Genomic DNA, 16737 nt, shown 5'->3' with positions numbered 1-16737 from the left:
AGGTGGTATTGGTCTCAGCAGTCTATAATAGTTTTCTCCCTCCCTGTCTAAGAGGGAGAGGATTGGTTAGTATGACACAGTCCGATCGTGAGGTTACACTGGAACTGTTCCAGCATTTCAAGCAGCTCAAGAGCCACAAGTTAAAGATCCTGAGTTAGTTCCCAAACTTCTTTCAACTGTGTACTGGTTTTCCAGGCTCTTAAATGAACAACTCCAGAGGTCTGTTGAGGACTTACAGCACCGATTGTCTCTCAAAAAGGATGAACTGCAGTCAGCTCGAGAAGAAATTATAAAGCTAGAGGAGGAAATAGGTGATCACTAGTTATTTTTGCTTTTATTTCCTATTTTTAAAATCAAGAGTACTTATTGCTTTATTTATAGATAGGTTAAATCAGAAGAGCACTTCACACGATGAGGCAGTCAATGTGCTTAGAAGTACCATTACTGTTTTGGACAAAGAAAAGGACAGTCTTCAAGAAACTGTAGATGAAAAAACAGAAAGAATTGCCTGCTTAGATGACAACATAGCTAACAAGGTATGTGCTACTTCACACTCCCATCTGGGGATTTGTAAAGCCTTTAGGATTTAGGGAGACATTTTGCCTTGATAACAAAACTTGGGCAGAGCTCTAGGCATCACGTGAACTCTGTTTGGACCTAGGCAATACAAAGTCATTTGTCAACTCAATAAAGCTTTAATTATGATTGTTAGTGTGTTCCCTATACACTCCAAGAAAATATAAAAGTATTCTTCCTATTTTCCACTTGGAGGTTTATATTGAGATACATGGTTCCAGCTTGAGTTGGCAGAATCCTTTGCAGTCTTCCGTCTATTTTTGACAAGACAATCCTGTCTCAATAAAGAAGCTTGGAAATTTGAATGTGCAAAGATGCAATTACTTGCAGATGAAAAGTTGAATAAAATTATTTAACTTGAGCTATCTTGGAGTGTTGCAATATAATAATACCTAGTACAATTTTTGCTTTTATTTTCATAGGAAAAAACAATTACTCATTTACGTCTAACTCTTTCTGAGCTGGAGTCATCAACAGAGTGAGTAAAGGCTAGATCAGTTTATTCAGTGATTTTTTTCTCCGATAAATGTCTTCAGTGATCTTAAAATGAAAGTAGATGGCAATTTTATGTACTTTGTTGAAAAGGGCTTCATTCTGTTTAAGTCAAGTAAAGGAGTACATGTTGTAGAGAAAGATGCATATAACTTTTGAAGAGACTTCCCATGCAATTAATTGCAGACTGCTAGGGTACTGTTAACGCAGCAATTAACGATTGTTTGTCTATTTTTATTTTCCCAAATTGTTAACATTTCTTAATTCTCAATTAAGAAGTGGCTTTTTAGTATTCTAATTATGCCACTAGATATTATTAGATTTACTCAGGTATAACTCGAGCTGAATTCTAATTATTGGCAAATTAATTCTTCTAGGTTTTGCTATCAGTACAGTCCTTATTAAAGTATCTTTAGTTTTTAGCTGGGTTTTGTCTGATCTTTCCTTCTTGCCTCCTTTTTAAGCATCACTTTTAAACCTATAGCTTTTAAAAAGAAAATACTTAAACAGCAATATTTCAACATCTCAGCGCCAGTGTAACTGAGTATTTGGTACATTGATACGTAAATTATCTGCAGCAAAAAAAATAGTGCAAATGTCTGCTGAAATTCTCATATTTATATTTCTAGTTTTCTGTGTAACCTCTTCCTTACTGTTTTGCTTGATGCCTTTTAAGTCTAAGCTATCCAGGGAAGTTTGTCTTTTTCCTTTATGGTATTAATATGCAACTGCTAATACACTGTAATCACTAACAGACGCAGGTAAACACAAGTATCTGTAATTGCTGTTTGCTTAATAAATGTGTAACTTTTTTCATATCGTATCTTCAAAGGTGAAGACTAAGCCCATATTATTTGTACATACTAACATGTTACATCCTTAACTTATGTTTATGTTTAGCTTCTGCTTGTGTTTGTCAGCCTTCAGAGAGCAAGAATTGTACCTCATAAAAAAACAAACAACAACAAACAAGCAAAAAAAAAACCACAGCCTTTTATGTATATATAAAGTCCACGTTTGATAATTTTCAGCAGTATGCAGTATAGTGTGAGAAGGGACAGCTTAAATAAGTTTTTTCAAAATCCTTCTCTTGACAGTCAGCTAAAGGACATGCTGAGCAGCAGAGACCGTGAGATATCTAGCTTACATCGCCAGCTTGATGCATCCCACATGGAGCTTGCAGAAACAGGAAGAGTAAAGGAAATGGCTCTGAAAGAAAACAGACGATTACAAGATGACCTCGCTACAATGACCAGAGAAAACCAGGTATGAAGGCAGTACATGCTGTTGAAGAGTTAATTTATTGCTTGCTTGCACATCAAAACTGCTACATCATGAGTTTTGATTGAATATGATTAATTATTGGCATTTCTTGAACACTGAGAACACTATTAACAGGGAAGAAAATGTAAAAGCAATTATTCTGGGTATTTTTATATTCAGTACAGTGGGGGAAAAATAAATGAGTTTTCAGTTTAGTCACTCCTCCCCAAATTAAAATATAAATTTAAATAAGTTGATGGCACAACTGTTTTATCCTATAATGAATTTAACTTGGTTATATCACTTGATAGTTATTGGTAAAAAGAATAAATAAAATTTGTATTTATTATCTGTGGAACAGGGAGGATATTGAGAGAGTAACACATTGTAGAAGCAAATGTCAGGTTATTAGTTAGTTCATAAATAGGGAGAGGAAAGAAAAGATTGTTAGTACATCCAAATACCTTTTGGTACATAGTGATTCTTTAGTTTTATCCATCTGGTTTCCACAAAGCATTGGATGTATTGGGTAAATTATGCCACATTTGTGATAAGCGTGTTTTGGAATGTAGATTTTAATGTTTATTTTCTGTGAGCCTTGGTAATGGTGGCTGTCAAAAAGTGTTGTCAGCTGTTTATTCTCCAGGTCTGGTAAGATCAGTTTCCATTTCTGTGTGTTGTTCTGCAGGAACTGTGCTTCCAGTGATAAATTGGGAAAAGTCAGTTTTGGGGGAGAAAATACAGCAGAGTTTAAAAGCTACAGGTTAGAGGGAGTGAAGAAAACTTATTTTAAGTTATGGTAGTCCTGAATAGTCTGAATTTGTTTCCTGATTTCAGGAATGGATAAGGATGCAAAGTCGATGGGAATAGGAGGGGTTCCCTTTCCATTATGTCAAGGTTGTGTGGGATTTTTAGAAATGGTGAATTCAAAGGTGTCTAGAGAAATGTTCTTACTGGGTTGTCTTTGCATTGGTAAGGTAGGTGTCTGCTGACATGGTATCAGTTCAGCTGTGCATTGCAGCTTTTTTTTTTTTTTTTTTTGTGGTGATTCTGTGCAGGTACTTTGCTTGCAGAGTTTTATTTTACTTATTTATATTAGTTTTACATGATTTCATCTGTTCTTAGCTCTCACTGGTTCAGAGTCATAACGTACTTGCTAACAGCTTGACAGTCAGTAGCTTTAGGCCAAAAAATAGGTGGGAAGTGGTTTCTGATTGCCTGGTGGGCTCAGAGTGTTGGTTTGTGTGTACTAGTGGTCAGCCTTACCAGTGGAGAGGCATACCATCTCCTTCAGTTGTGGCTGGCTGAATACTTTTCCTTGAAAGGGCATGCTCTAAATGCATGAGTTAAACTTACGTCGGTTATAGAATCAAAGTTGAAATAACATCCTTAACATCTTGAAGATTAGTCTACTTAATTAGGTTATTGTTGAATATTTTGTAGAAAAATGGGCTGTTTCAAGCTGGTGCTTTTTGTAGGTTAAAAGAAACCCCTACCATAGAAGTAGCTGAGAGATTCAGTTAATTGTACTGTGAGATTATCACCATCACTGTTACTGTTGTGGCATCTTCATCCTGAAGTGTTCCCCAAGGTTCACAAGAAACCACCACTGTTGTGCAAGGCTAATTCTTTCAAAGAGCACAAGCAGCATACATAGTTCATGTCCATCTGCATGCTTCCAATCAGCATTGCTCCATCTGTTCTTACTTGGAATTCTTTGGGGCTGGGCTCCATGACTGGGAGTACCTGAAGTGCATGCAGTCTTGTTCATCCCTCACGTAAAGTGTTGGGGAATAATGAGAGAGTTTTGTAGACCGATTGGTTACTGCTGGCCAAAAGTCTCCCAGTTCCAAGTGCATGAAGTGGATGCAGTAGATGCAATAGAATGTGCATGTGGATGTTCTATAGCAAAAATGCCCAGTGTTTGTAGGGTAAGTAACATTGTCTTTAAAAGACGTTTAGATGTAGAGCTTAGGGATATGGTTTAGTGGGGACTGTTAGTGTTAGGTCAGAGGTTGGACTCGATGATCTTGAGGTATCTTCCAACCTAGAAATTATGTGTGATTCTTTGTGTGATAGTTTTATTGGGTTAAACATCAGAAAAACTAGTTAGAGTATATGTGACTGATTTAAAGAGCTAGCCCAGAGTTTTGTTGCAACTCTATACTGCCCATTCAAACTAATACAACTATTGCTTCATGAGGTTCAAAGGCTTTGTACAGTTTTGATGCTGAGACACAAATGCTTGTTTGAATTCATTGTAAATGCCAACCCTAGAAATAATGAGAGACGTGTTTGTTAATCCATGTATTTCCATTCCATCAATTCAGCTGAGTCTGAAGCTAAAATGTTCAAGACGCTATAAGTGATCACAGAATCACAGAATTTCTAGGTTGGAAGAGACCTCAAGATCATCGAGTCCAACCTCTGACCTAACGCTAGCAGTCCCCACTAAACCATATCCCTAAGCTCTACATCTAAGCGTCTTTTGAAGACTTCCAGGGATGGTGACTCTACCACTTCCCTGGGCAGCCTGTTCCAGTGCCTCACAACCCTTTCAGTGAAGAAGTTCTTCCTAACATCTAACCTAAAACTCCCCTGGCTCAACTTAAGCCCATTCCCCTTCGTCCTGTCACCAGGCACGTGGGAGAACAGGCCAACCCCCACCTCGCTACAGCCTCCCTTGAGGTACCCATAGAGAGCGATAAGGTCGCCCCTGAGCCTCCTCTTCTCCAGGCTGAACAAGCCCAGCTCCCTCAGCCGCTCCTCGTAGGACTTGTTCTCCAGGCCCCTCACCAGCTTCGTCGCCATTCTCTGGACCCGCTCAAGCACCTCGATGTCCTTCTTGTAGCGAGGGGCCCAAAACTGAACACAGTACTCGAGGTAGCACTCTGAATCATTTTTGTAAAAGATATGGTACACTGCATAAACATACAGGTGCATTATTGAGATTAGAAATGTCATTCACAGGTATCTAATATGATGAAGTGTTAAATATTATCATAATATGATGACTAAAGCTTCCCAGTGTGCTTTGGAAGACCTGAATTCAGTATAAGCTAAGTAAGGCACAGAGTGGGAAGACTGCTGTTAATTAATATTAACATACCATGAAAAGAAAAAGGAAAAGAAATATCCTCCATTTCCTCCACATTTGATAGTGGGGATAGAACATACTTGCCTTTTTGGCTCTCCTGGCTTGAGGACACAGATGAAGGGAATTGCTGAACCTGAGAGAGGGCCAGATTTAGCAGTTCCAACATCTCAAATTCCATGGAGCATTTTTTATGTTTAAATATGGTCTTACAAATGCCTTTAATTAACTTATCTTGCAACTCAACTTTCTAACATCAGAATGTTTATTTTAAAGTTTTGAGGTTTTTTTGTAGTAATTTGGCACACCAAAACTTAATTTATCAGGGATAGTGAATCATAAATAAATAAATAAATAAATAAATAAATAATTCCCAGTCCCCAGATATGCATGTATTGACTTTTCCAAAGATCAGACAGGTGTGTCATCAGGGAATCTGTGGATTTTGTGAACTGGTATGATGTTCATTGTTTCACATTTGTTCTGTGATATTCTTGCCTGGAGAACTCTTTCGTGTTGCTAAGGTAATAGGGAATATTTTTTGAACCCTACAAAACCCAAGGGAATTTGACTAAATTACTTAAAAGTAGAATAGAATAAAATCTAGGGCATATGTAATTACTTTGATTGTCTGATAGAGTAATATATGGTGATTAATTTATTCTAATGCACTGTTTTGCCTTTCTGTAATCTTTTTAGGCTGTCAGTACTGAGCTTGAAGATGCAATACGTGAAAAAGAAGAAATGAAAACTAGGGTTCATAATTATATAACTGAAGTTTCTAGATTTGAGAGCCTGATGGCTTTAAAGGTAAAGATAAAATGTGTAGGCACTCATTGTGGTTTTGGTAATGTCATTGAGTTTAAGAGTATAACATGCTTCTGTTAGGATACTATAAACAAATCAAAAAATATGGGGGTTTGTGTCCTGTTCTCTCCCCACCTCCTATCCCTCTTTTTCTTTTAGTTTTCATATACTTTATCTGCAGTATTTTCAAGTTCCTAGTCAATTTATACAATGCCTTACTAGATCTGAAGCGTTGATTACATTCTGACACGTCACAGTTCTGTTGATAAAATTTCAGTTGTCCATAACACTGCAGAATGACAGACATATGTTTGAATATTGTTCTACTGTTTGAGTTTTGAGAACACAAACAGTAAAATATCTGGTACTATACAATGATTAATAGACAACACACAAGCTTAAACTATAGTTTTTAATATTTGACAATTTTTAAAAAGAGTAATTTTAGCTGTTCTTCTGCTGTAGGACATTGTAAAAACAGCATATCAGAATATTTTCTCTATGATTAATAAGATTTCAGACTTTTTGTTTTACCGACAAAACAGCACTCTTGATAAATGTATTTCATCCAGATGCTTGGATTCAAAAGTGTTAAATGTGTGAACTAAATCTTATAGATTCTATTTATTTTAAATGATTATTTGAAGACAACATGAACTAGTAAATTTATTATGTGACTTTGGTTAGGAAAGAATGAGCTTTTATCTGACTTTAGCTTTCATGTGCTAGCTGAATCTTTGCAAATTCAGACACTTCATACAGGTGGAAACTAAAGCATAGAGAAAAATAAAGGTTGGTGGTATATGTTAGCCTTGAACTTTCAGTTTGAAACACTTGGAGCTTAGTTGTTAAGAGTGATTTTAATTATATGTCATATGTCCAAAGCACTTCAGCTACAAATGTAGCTAGATCTTTGGTAAGTGGGAATTCAGTCATTCAAGTCAGGTACCAAGAAGCAGCTGGCGAATTATGAAAGTTTGGTTTCAGGGATTTGTCTAATATTACATATGAATGTTTTCTTGTGGAGACAAGGATTTACTTTTCTGCACAGTCTTCAGCTGTTTAATCATGAGTTTCTGCTTCCTAATGCCCCTCATTCTGTTCTGCATGAAGGAATTTCACAAGCAGTAGCCTTCCTCACTAGATAAATCTGATTTGTATTAGCAATATGCTCATCCTGCAGTGCACTGAATGAACAGGGGAAGAAAGGAATGGAGCTAAATAAAGAAGAGAAGTTAAGCACCACCTTATAATACACATTTGTAGTTGGCAAAGCTAAAATTCACAAGCAGGATTTTTTTTTTATTACTGCATACCTTGCAAGCACTAAAGCCTGCAGTTTTGTACTTTTATGATAGACTGCTCAGTGTGTATGCCCAAATGGGTTATCAGTCTTTCAGACACTGCTGTAATGTAAATATTAGTAAGAGCGCAGTAAGTAAAAGGGCTAAAAATAGACTACTGCTGGAATTTCTTGGATAGACCACTAAGGATCAGTACGTCTCCTTAATGTGACCACTGACAACGCAGAGATCCAAAAGAACCCCTCTCTTTGGAGCTTTGCAACTTACTAACGACCGCTAAATCTAAATATTCCTATTTAGTAAAACTCAGTGCCATCACTGTATTTATTTGGATTTGCAAAAGAGATGATGCAATTTAGTAACTGAGAAGACAATAAGATTAAGAAAATGGAGAAAGTTCCTACTTTCTTCTAAAAAAAAAAATATATAAATAGTAGGCATTAAAAATGTCAAGTTATGCTTATCATTGCAGTGTTTTGCTGTTTCATCTAGGAAAAAGAAAACCAAGATTTGTTAGAGAAGTTCCGTATGGTCCATACGCAAGCTGAAGAGTGGGAAATCAAGGCTCACCAAGCAGAAGGGGAAAGCAGCTCAGTACGACTTGAACTCCTTTGTGTGGATACAGATCGGAGACATCTTCGTGAGAGAGTAGAACTTCTGGAAAAAGAAATCCAGGAGGTAATAACTTGCACAATGTAGTTCTGTCAGGGAAAATGAGATATGTTCAAGTGGTTTGTAATAAAGTCAACATACTTTTTTTTTTATGCTTGAACAGTAGTTAATTCCTATTCATGACTGTTTCAAATATGGACAGTTTTTGAAACAGTAACTACTTCTGATTACTTGCGTTTTCCTTCTCTAACCTCCTTTCCCTAATATCCCAAAGTTAGAATCCGTGTGTATTTTAAGAACTCTTTTGTTGGGTGATCATGGTTATTAAGCTGTTGCCTCTATAAGAAACTTTTATTTAGCAGCTTCAAAATATTTGCGTATAGCTTTATTGTCTAAATACTGTCTAAGTTTAGTTCTTAAATTTCTTTTGAAGCTTTGAATGAAGTATTTGAAGCATTGGTGGCTGAAGTAAAGGCAGAAATTTGGTGGTGGTAGTAGTAGTAGTCCAAATCCAGATTTAGGATTACATAGTACAGAAAGCTGAACCAATAGCATTAAAACGAAAATTTAGAGTGTAATAGTTCTGGATTGACCACATTCTGTCTCATGCTTTTAATTAACAAAAAGAAGAGTAAGAGACTTAACAATGTAAGCTAACTTAAGAAATAGATCATATTTGGGGGGTTTAAAACTTTAATTCTCTTCTGATGCTGCACTCTTGTATAATATCTGTATTGCCCTTTTAAGATGGTGAATTAAAAATTGCAGAGATCTTTTATCAGGTCGTCTTGGCTGTGATTTAGAAAGAGAAGAAGAAAATAATGTATTCTGATGGTAATTTTATAGGGAAAGTTAATTTTGAAGGATAAAGGAAAAAAATCTGTTAAAAGAGAACTGTTAACATTCAGCAATGAAGAGATATCCGTATTTGTCTTTGTTTAGCATATTATGGCAGCACAAGCATACGAATCTCAGATCTCCTCCATTACAAAAAATATGTCCAAATTGGAAGAGGACATTAAACGGGAAAATCAGGATAAGTCTTCTGTGTTGGCTGACCTGGCTTCTGTGAGAGAACTCTGTGTTAAACTTGAGGCTAGCAAAGAACTTGTATCTCGACAACTTGCTTCCAAAAGCATGGATTATGAACAGGTAAGCAGCAAAGACAAATTTACTTTGTTATAATAAAACATCTGCTTTTAATGTTTTTTGGAAAAAAAAAAAAAAAGAATAAATTACTTTGGAGAGCAAGGTAAATTAATTTACATCAGTAGTTTTGCATTTATGTCTGTGTGAATTGTCTTAGAAATTTTGCTCTATACAGATCTATATCTATTTTTATGTACAGAAAGAGTTTCATTCATTACCATTAAAAGTGTGGCAGCAGTAGTTTTTGCTAACTGCAAAGGCAAATTATAGTCAATTGGTTTCATGTACCGTACTGTAATTTATTCTGGTTTACATATTTTCTTTTATACAAGGTGAATGCTGCACTTATTTATATATTAAGGACTTTTCCCTAATGGATTTTCTCAATTAAATTGAAATTTGAGATACAGCTGAAAAGCGTTAAATATTTTGAAATAGTTTAAACACTTCTAAATGCTCCTAATATCTGAACTTTTTTTCTTTTGAAGTGGTTATTAATGAAGTCATGTCCTTACTTAGTGATTTGATTGAGCCTTCCGTTACTCGTTATTCAAGACCTTGAGAAAAGGAGGTTTCATCCCTGCAGAATTTCTTTATATTGATAAAATTGATGAGGAAAACAAACATTTCTACAATTTTGGCAAAAATTGAGAAGCTAATTGAGCTGACCTAGTCAAATAGAATGAAGTACAGTATATATGATTTTTTGTACCTGTGCAAAAACTTACACCATTAAAAGTCAGTTAGTGTTCCAAGTATTTACCCAAGCATTTTCAGCACTCCAGTTCCTGGTAGGACTTTGACTGATATTTGAATATTTCTTAATTAAGTATAGCTTTAAATAATTTTAGCTTTTAATGTGTTTTGGTTTTTTTGAGCTCTGTATTCTTTCCACTTTTAAGAAACTTCCGATCAGTTTGGTTTTTATGACTTGTTAGGAAAGTGAATTGTGTTGTTTGTAAACACAGTGTATAAATAAATAATAAAAATTTGTGCCCTAGGTTCTAGGTGAATTAGAAGATATGAAATCAGAAGCAGAGTTGCTGAAAAAGCAGTTATCCAGTGAGAGACTTACAATTCAGAATCTTGAAACGTTGCTGGCTACCAGTAGAGATAAAGAGTTTCAGAACCATTTAACATCCCAGGAGAAAAATTCAGAAATTCAGCTACTGAAAGACAAGCTAACACTTGCAGAGGGCAAACTGTAAGTCCTAAGTTACATGTGTTATATGGGTTAAAATGAAACTTTTTCTTTGTTGCAACACTTACTCACAAAGTCAAATTCTTGATACTTAGTTTTGGTCGGCTGAGTGGATTTTTGCAGCAAAGGCTTTTGACTTATAGTGACATTGTTTACTGAAAATTTCCCTTTGCATCTTTCATATCACTTTGATTAATCGCCACTGTGGTGGACATCAGTTTAGCAGTGAACTCAAACAGGAATTCCAAAGGAGACCTACTCTAAAAGGAAAGGTACACCTTGTTTAGTTTTTATTCAGTCTTGAGAATAAGCACTGAATTTTTTTCACTGTGCCCAGTGTTGATTTCAGAATGTTTGCTTTACTTTCTCTGCTGATCACGACTCCTTCTCACATCAGATTTTCTCACGTCAAAGTCAGGTACAGGAGGCTATACCTTTCCTGAAGTTCACTTGTCTGATATAACTCTTCCATCTTTTCAGTGCAATCACTAAAATCCTTTCCTTCGAGATCAAGGGAGGTGATCCTTCCCCTCTACTCAGCACTGGTGAGGCCACACCTGGAGTGCTGTGTCCAGTTCTAGGTTCCCCAGTGCAAGAGGGACATGGACCTACTGGGGAGTCCAATGAAGGGCCACGAAGATGATTAAGAGACTGGAGCATCTCTCATATGAGAAAAGGCTGAAAGATTTGGGACTGTTTATCTTGGAGGAGAGAACATTCAGGGGAATCATACTGGTGTATGTAAATACCTGAAGGGAAGGTGTGAAGAAGATGGAGCCAAACTCTGTTCCGTCGTGCCCAGTGACAAGACAAGGGACAGTGAGCACAAACTGGAACACAGGAGGCTCCCTCTGAATATCAGGAAGCACTTTTTGACTGCCAGTGAACAAACACTGGCACGGGTTGTCCAGAGGGGTTGTGGAGTCTCCCTCCTTGGAGATGCTCAAAACTTGTTTGTGGACATGGTCCTGGACAACCTGCTGTAGGTGGCCCTGCTTGAGCAGGGGTGTTGGACAAGAGGACCTCCAGAGGCTCCTTCCAACATCAACTATCCTGTGATTCTGTGATGTATTGTTGCTTTTAAATGTAAATGGAGCTGAAACTGATACGTATACAAATGTGGACAGCACTTTCTATTTTGATTGTCTTTGCTTATAAGCTCAGTAGAATAGCTGCAACTTCTCATGCTGTGCATGTGCCTAGATTCTGCCTCAACTTTTTAACAGTCTTGCAGAGAAAAGATGGATCTTTTTGGAGGGATAAAGTTAAGAGTAGAGAGGATATTTTTTTATATATCAAATGCAGGTACTAGAAAAGTGGGATTTTATTAAAATTATTATTATTATTATTAAAAGAATTTTAACAGCATACAAAGAACATAAACTAGTTCTGAGTGAAATAAAACACTAACATTACAAGAAAATGAAAGAATGAGTTTTTTGTTTAACATAAATTTAGCTTGCTCTGTACAAATATTAAAACTCTGTTTAAATGACTTAACAGTTTTTTTTTCCACAAGATTTCTTCCACCCAAATTGTAGGGTTCCTTTTCTGTTCGTTGCAAATGTCAATACTTGCATTGTTAATAGAGTAAGATCTAGTAGGAAGAGGGAAGATGTTCTGGAAGAATAGTGACTATTCTGCATTTTGGGGGGATCAGATCTCTGGATTATTTCACATCTCCCTGGAGTCAGAGAACAGCAGGTGCTCAGACAACAAGTCTGTGACTGAGCTAGGAATAGAACTTTTTTTCAGGATTCAAGTTCAGTGCTTAAGCAATAAACTAGTTCATCTTTCCTTCTCCAGAACTGACTTCTGAGCACTCAACTTCATACTGACTTTGCAGGTTCTATATAATAATGTAGCTGTTTAGATTCTGGTTTAGATGACTTATTTTACACCCAAGTAACGACTTTTTTTGCTTGCTTTCTAATGCAATTCAGGGCATTTTGCAACCAAACATTGAGTTGTCCAAGCTGATGATTTGCTGAGCAACGTTATGTCACTCAAGATTTTTCAAGGCTGCTTTTCTTTATGATTCTTGTGATTGGAACAGCTGGCCCCAAACACAAGGGCATACTTAACAGGCCTTCAGGAACTGGGCTTTGCTGGTCTGAGTTTACATTAATACTGGTTTTATTTAGATGTTATAAAACTGTTTTCATTTCTAGACAGGTATTTCAAGCCTGCTTAATATACTTTCTACTGAAGCCATATGTTTCTTGTCCACAGACAAGACAATATTTACTATTTTGTTCTTCTTTAACTGTACACATAACCAGATATTAAGATAGTAAATCAATGAAATAATCATGTAATTATTTTGTCTGTTTCTATAAAGCATATCTCTGCTTACCTGTGTCCGAAAAAGAACATGATGTATTGGAGTAAGGATGTATTGAGAGACTTGCCAGCTTCTCACACATTTCTCACCTTAGGTTCCTTCCAGCAACATGCCATTGTATTCATTTGGCTCTCACTCCTTAATTCTCTCTTTGATTTGGTTTGTGTGAAACAACATGCTGAGAATCTGTTTTTGTTTTGTTGACTTGTTCTAATTCCTCTAGGATCCCACCTGTCAGTGTACAAAGCAAACTTTGTTGCTTCTCATGATTTTTTTTAGAAGCAGTCATAATAGAGAGGTTTCCTTACTTCGAAGTAAAGTTGCACAGCTGCAGACTGACTATGATGTTTTAAAAAGACAACTAACAACTGAACGATTTGAACGGTAAGAGGCTGGGTTTTTTTCATATTAAGGTGGTTCCTCTCTCATTTTAAAACTGTTTTTTCAATATGGGGGCACTTTTATGGAAAATTGTGTTCCTGCTTTCATGTAAAACCTAATATTCTCAACCTGAAAACTGCTTAATTAAAAAAAAAAAAAAACGCTGTTTCTGAATTCCCTCCTAAATTTTGTGAATTTAGTATTGCATTAAAAAAATAAATCCATTAACCTAAAAAATCAAGAAGAAAAATTTATTTACAAGAAAACAAAACTCTTTGTAAACTATTGTGAAAATCACCAAATAAAAATATGTTAAAAATATTTTTTGTTCTAACATCCTGCAGTACTGAAGTGTTTTGTAACTGAAATTACTGTCTTTTGGTAGGGAGCGTGCAATTCAAGAAATGCGTCGACACGGTCTCTCTACATCATCATTACGTGCTTCACCTCCTCTCAGTTCTACTTTAAGGTCTCCCTCGCAGTCTCCAGAACGTGCAGCTGTAAGGACAGTTGAAGAAGCGACAACTGAAAAGTAAGTGATTTGATTTTTTTCAGATTGTTTCCATATAAGAATTAGATTTAAACTGTTTCTAACTAATACTTTTTTAATTTTACAAAGTTCTTCAACACCTCAGATGGTGCTTATTCTTCTTTTGTTGACTCTCCTGCTATAAAATATTGATTGGAAACAATAGATGCAAAGTGCTCTCCAAAGACCATATGCCGTAATGGATTCCCATTCCTGTTTTTGTTAATGGTCTTGCATCATTTGACAGCTCCCAAATATATTGCCTTCTTATTAGTGTCATTAATTATGTCCAAATATAGATTGCCAATTTATTGCTTAGTAGTTATCCCCAAACAATGAATGATTCATATTAAGAGAAACATCATGAGATTCTCTCAAGTACAACAACGATGGAAAGATAGCACATAGGAGAAAGTCCTCAACACATTAGATGAAACAGTCTCCAAAAGTGCTTAAAAATTATCACTGTATTTTTCATTGCTAGTTCTTGGAGGCTATGAATGTCTAAGATCGTGGTCACCCAAGTCCATAAAAAAAAAAATTAAAGTCATAAGCAGTCTCTCAGTCATTTTCACTGACAATTTTATTCTTTTAGAGGTCATTGGTTTAGGTGATGTTTATATGTTACGGGCCTGATTAGCTGACTTTATATCCTGTCTCTGCCATACTGTGTAATACTTTGCAGTGAAGAGTGGAAGGTTAGGGAGAGTGATTGTTTGGAAAAGAGCATATTTAAAAATAACAGCTTATGAATCTAACTGCTCAATCCAAAAGACAGAATTCCAAACTGATAACAGTTTAAACTATTTATATTGGTAAATACATATGACCTGTTCTTAGGCTTACTTAGAAAATAGGTCTTGATATTACCAGTATTAATAAGAAGGAGGAAAGAGTGCTTGTGACTTTTTTTGTTTTATTGGTGAGCCGTTAGGCAAACCCTGTTATGTTGCAAATCAAGATTTTGCCCAGTAATCTCTGGATCATTTTGGTCTCATTCTTAAGAAAATGGTAAATAACATGTTTCTCAGAATGAGTATAATTAGTAGACTGTTGTCCTTAATTTTTCTTGCTTCATAGTGAGTGCAATAAAAATAGTCCAGATGCTATACTTGAAGAATACTCTATAGTGAACTATTTTATCCTACTATTTGAGTACTTGGTTTTACCAATAACAGCTCTGTACCATACTCTATCAGAAAATATCCCAGTTTCATGAAGTACACATTTTTAAAGAAAGTATCTGATCAACTGAATTGATATGGAGGCTAACTTTTTACTGTCTTGCCTTATTGGTGGATTATTACCTTAGAAAATTCTCCGTATTTCTATCATCATCTTTCAGTCTACTTAGTTTTTCCTTCGTGGGAGCTTACCACAGTGAAGTGTAGTCTGTAATTACATTGTTCCGTAACTGTCTTATTTCTCTGATCTGATTTAATCTTCTCAAGAAATTCTCTTCCTCCTCAGCTCACATTTACTTTGTTAAGCACTTGAGCAACGAGTCAATGACCTGGATGTAGAGTTTTAGACAATATGCTAATGGTTGGTATTTAGGAATAACAGAAGAGAATATGAGGAGGCTAACTGTAATTATTACTTTTTATCATCATTTTCATTAAAATATAATACCATTATTTTGAAATTTCTTTTCTCCACCAGAAATGTGAGCTTCAAGGAATAACCAGAACGTGAGCGATCAAAGCATTAATGTGTTATAAGGACTTGGTTTTTGAAAATTATGAAGGATGACTTGCATTCTACCTCTGTTTTCAAATCAGTGATTACTTTTTAAATTTCTAAAAACCTATGAAGTAATCAACTCTGCAAAATTCTACTCTCCCAGCTCTCTGGGATGACTAGATTTTTGTGGGCTGTTTTGATGGGGTTTGTATCAAGGCTGGCTAGGTTTTGTGTTTATTTGGTAACCATAATATAATTGTATGAAAGAAACAAGTATATGATATGACAGACAATCTCTTGTTTTCTTTTATGATTTTATTTCTATTTGCTTATCTCATATGGTTATGGAAGTTTGTTGATCTTACTGTGAGATTCTCCAATCTTACTCCTAAGATAGGAGAATAACATACATGATTGTCTTGAAAATGCTGAGCCAGTATATCTTTTGTACTGATGATATTCTGTGTGTTTGGATTTTTAACAAGTGTTTTCTTAATGCTTTTAAATATTGTGAAGAATGTCTATATATTTTGTGAATGTATTTTGCTAACTGAACATTTTACTCAATAAAAAATACATTGGTTATTCTTTATTGTTTTTGTCATGTAACTACTCATCTCCTTTTCTTTATTGCTTGTGTAAAGTTGCATTTTTAAATATACAGATTTTTTTTTTAAAGTGAAAACTGATATTTTGAAAGATGTATTGAAATACATTAAATATTATAAAACTATTTCAGAAGTTTGAATTCAGAAGATTTCTGAATCATTTGGAGATATTTCTCAAATTTTCTTTTTAAAAGAGCATGAAGTCTGGAATCCTTCACATAGCTCAGCTCAAGCTGTTAGAGAGGTAACGCAGGGCTTTATATTATGATACACATTAGATAGAAACAGTAAGAACTAATCATTAAGATACTCGGTGTATTTAGCAGAGGAACACTGCAAATTTAAACTGTAGTAAAGTACAGTGTAGTAAACTGTACAAAAGTAAGACGCAATTAGCAATCAGAATCTAATGATAACCTCTTAAAGTCCATCTGTGCAAATAATTGTATCATTGTTCTACTCCAGAATGTATGATTTCGAATAATTACATGCCATTCAGGTTGGTATGATGTGTATTCAGAGATATCACGCAGAGGACTAGAAGTGGGAGAATTTACTGTTTTGCATCCTTCCATTGACCAACAGGTAGTGTTATGCTTGTCTAATGTTGAATAAGGAAAAGCCCTGTGATTACCAGCATGAATCCCTAAGGTGTAAACAGCATATTAAATGACATGAAAGAATTTTGTGTTTA

General features: G+C 35.5%; 1 protein-coding gene across 2 annotated transcripts in view; it reads left to right on the top strand.

Moving 5' to 3' along the window:
• The window catches only part of CEP135 (centrosomal protein 135), a 31290-nt gene extending 15342 nt beyond the window's left edge, over positions 1–15948 (top strand). For both annotated transcript variants that reach the window (XM_082758625.1, XM_082758626.1), the window contains 11 exons: positions 196–311; positions 382–536; positions 999–1054; positions 2166–2334; positions 6125–6235; positions 8029–8214; positions 9091–9300; positions 10299–10501; positions 13122–13226; positions 13609–13755; positions 15415–15948. In XM_082758625.1, coding sequence (XP_082614751.1) covers positions 196–311; positions 382–536; positions 999–1054; positions 2166–2334; positions 6125–6235; positions 8029–8214; positions 9091–9300; positions 10299–10501; positions 13122–13226; positions 13609–13755; positions 15415–15436 — 1480 coding nt within the window. In that variant the 3' untranslated portion in view covers positions 15437–15948. The remainder of the gene's footprint in view (positions 1–195; positions 312–381; positions 537–998; positions 1055–2165; positions 2335–6124; positions 6236–8028; positions 8215–9090; positions 9301–10298; positions 10502–13121; positions 13227–13608; positions 13756–15414) is intronic.
• Positions 15949–16737: the final 789 nt, after the last annotated feature.

The sequence above is a fragment of the Aythya marila genome, assembly GCF_965140915.1.
Source record: "Aythya marila genome assembly, chromosome: 4".
In the NCBI taxonomy this organism is placed as follows: domain Eukaryota; kingdom Metazoa; phylum Chordata; class Aves; order Anseriformes; family Anatidae; genus Aythya; species Aythya marila.
This window is presented reverse-complemented; position numbering and strand designations above follow the sequence as displayed.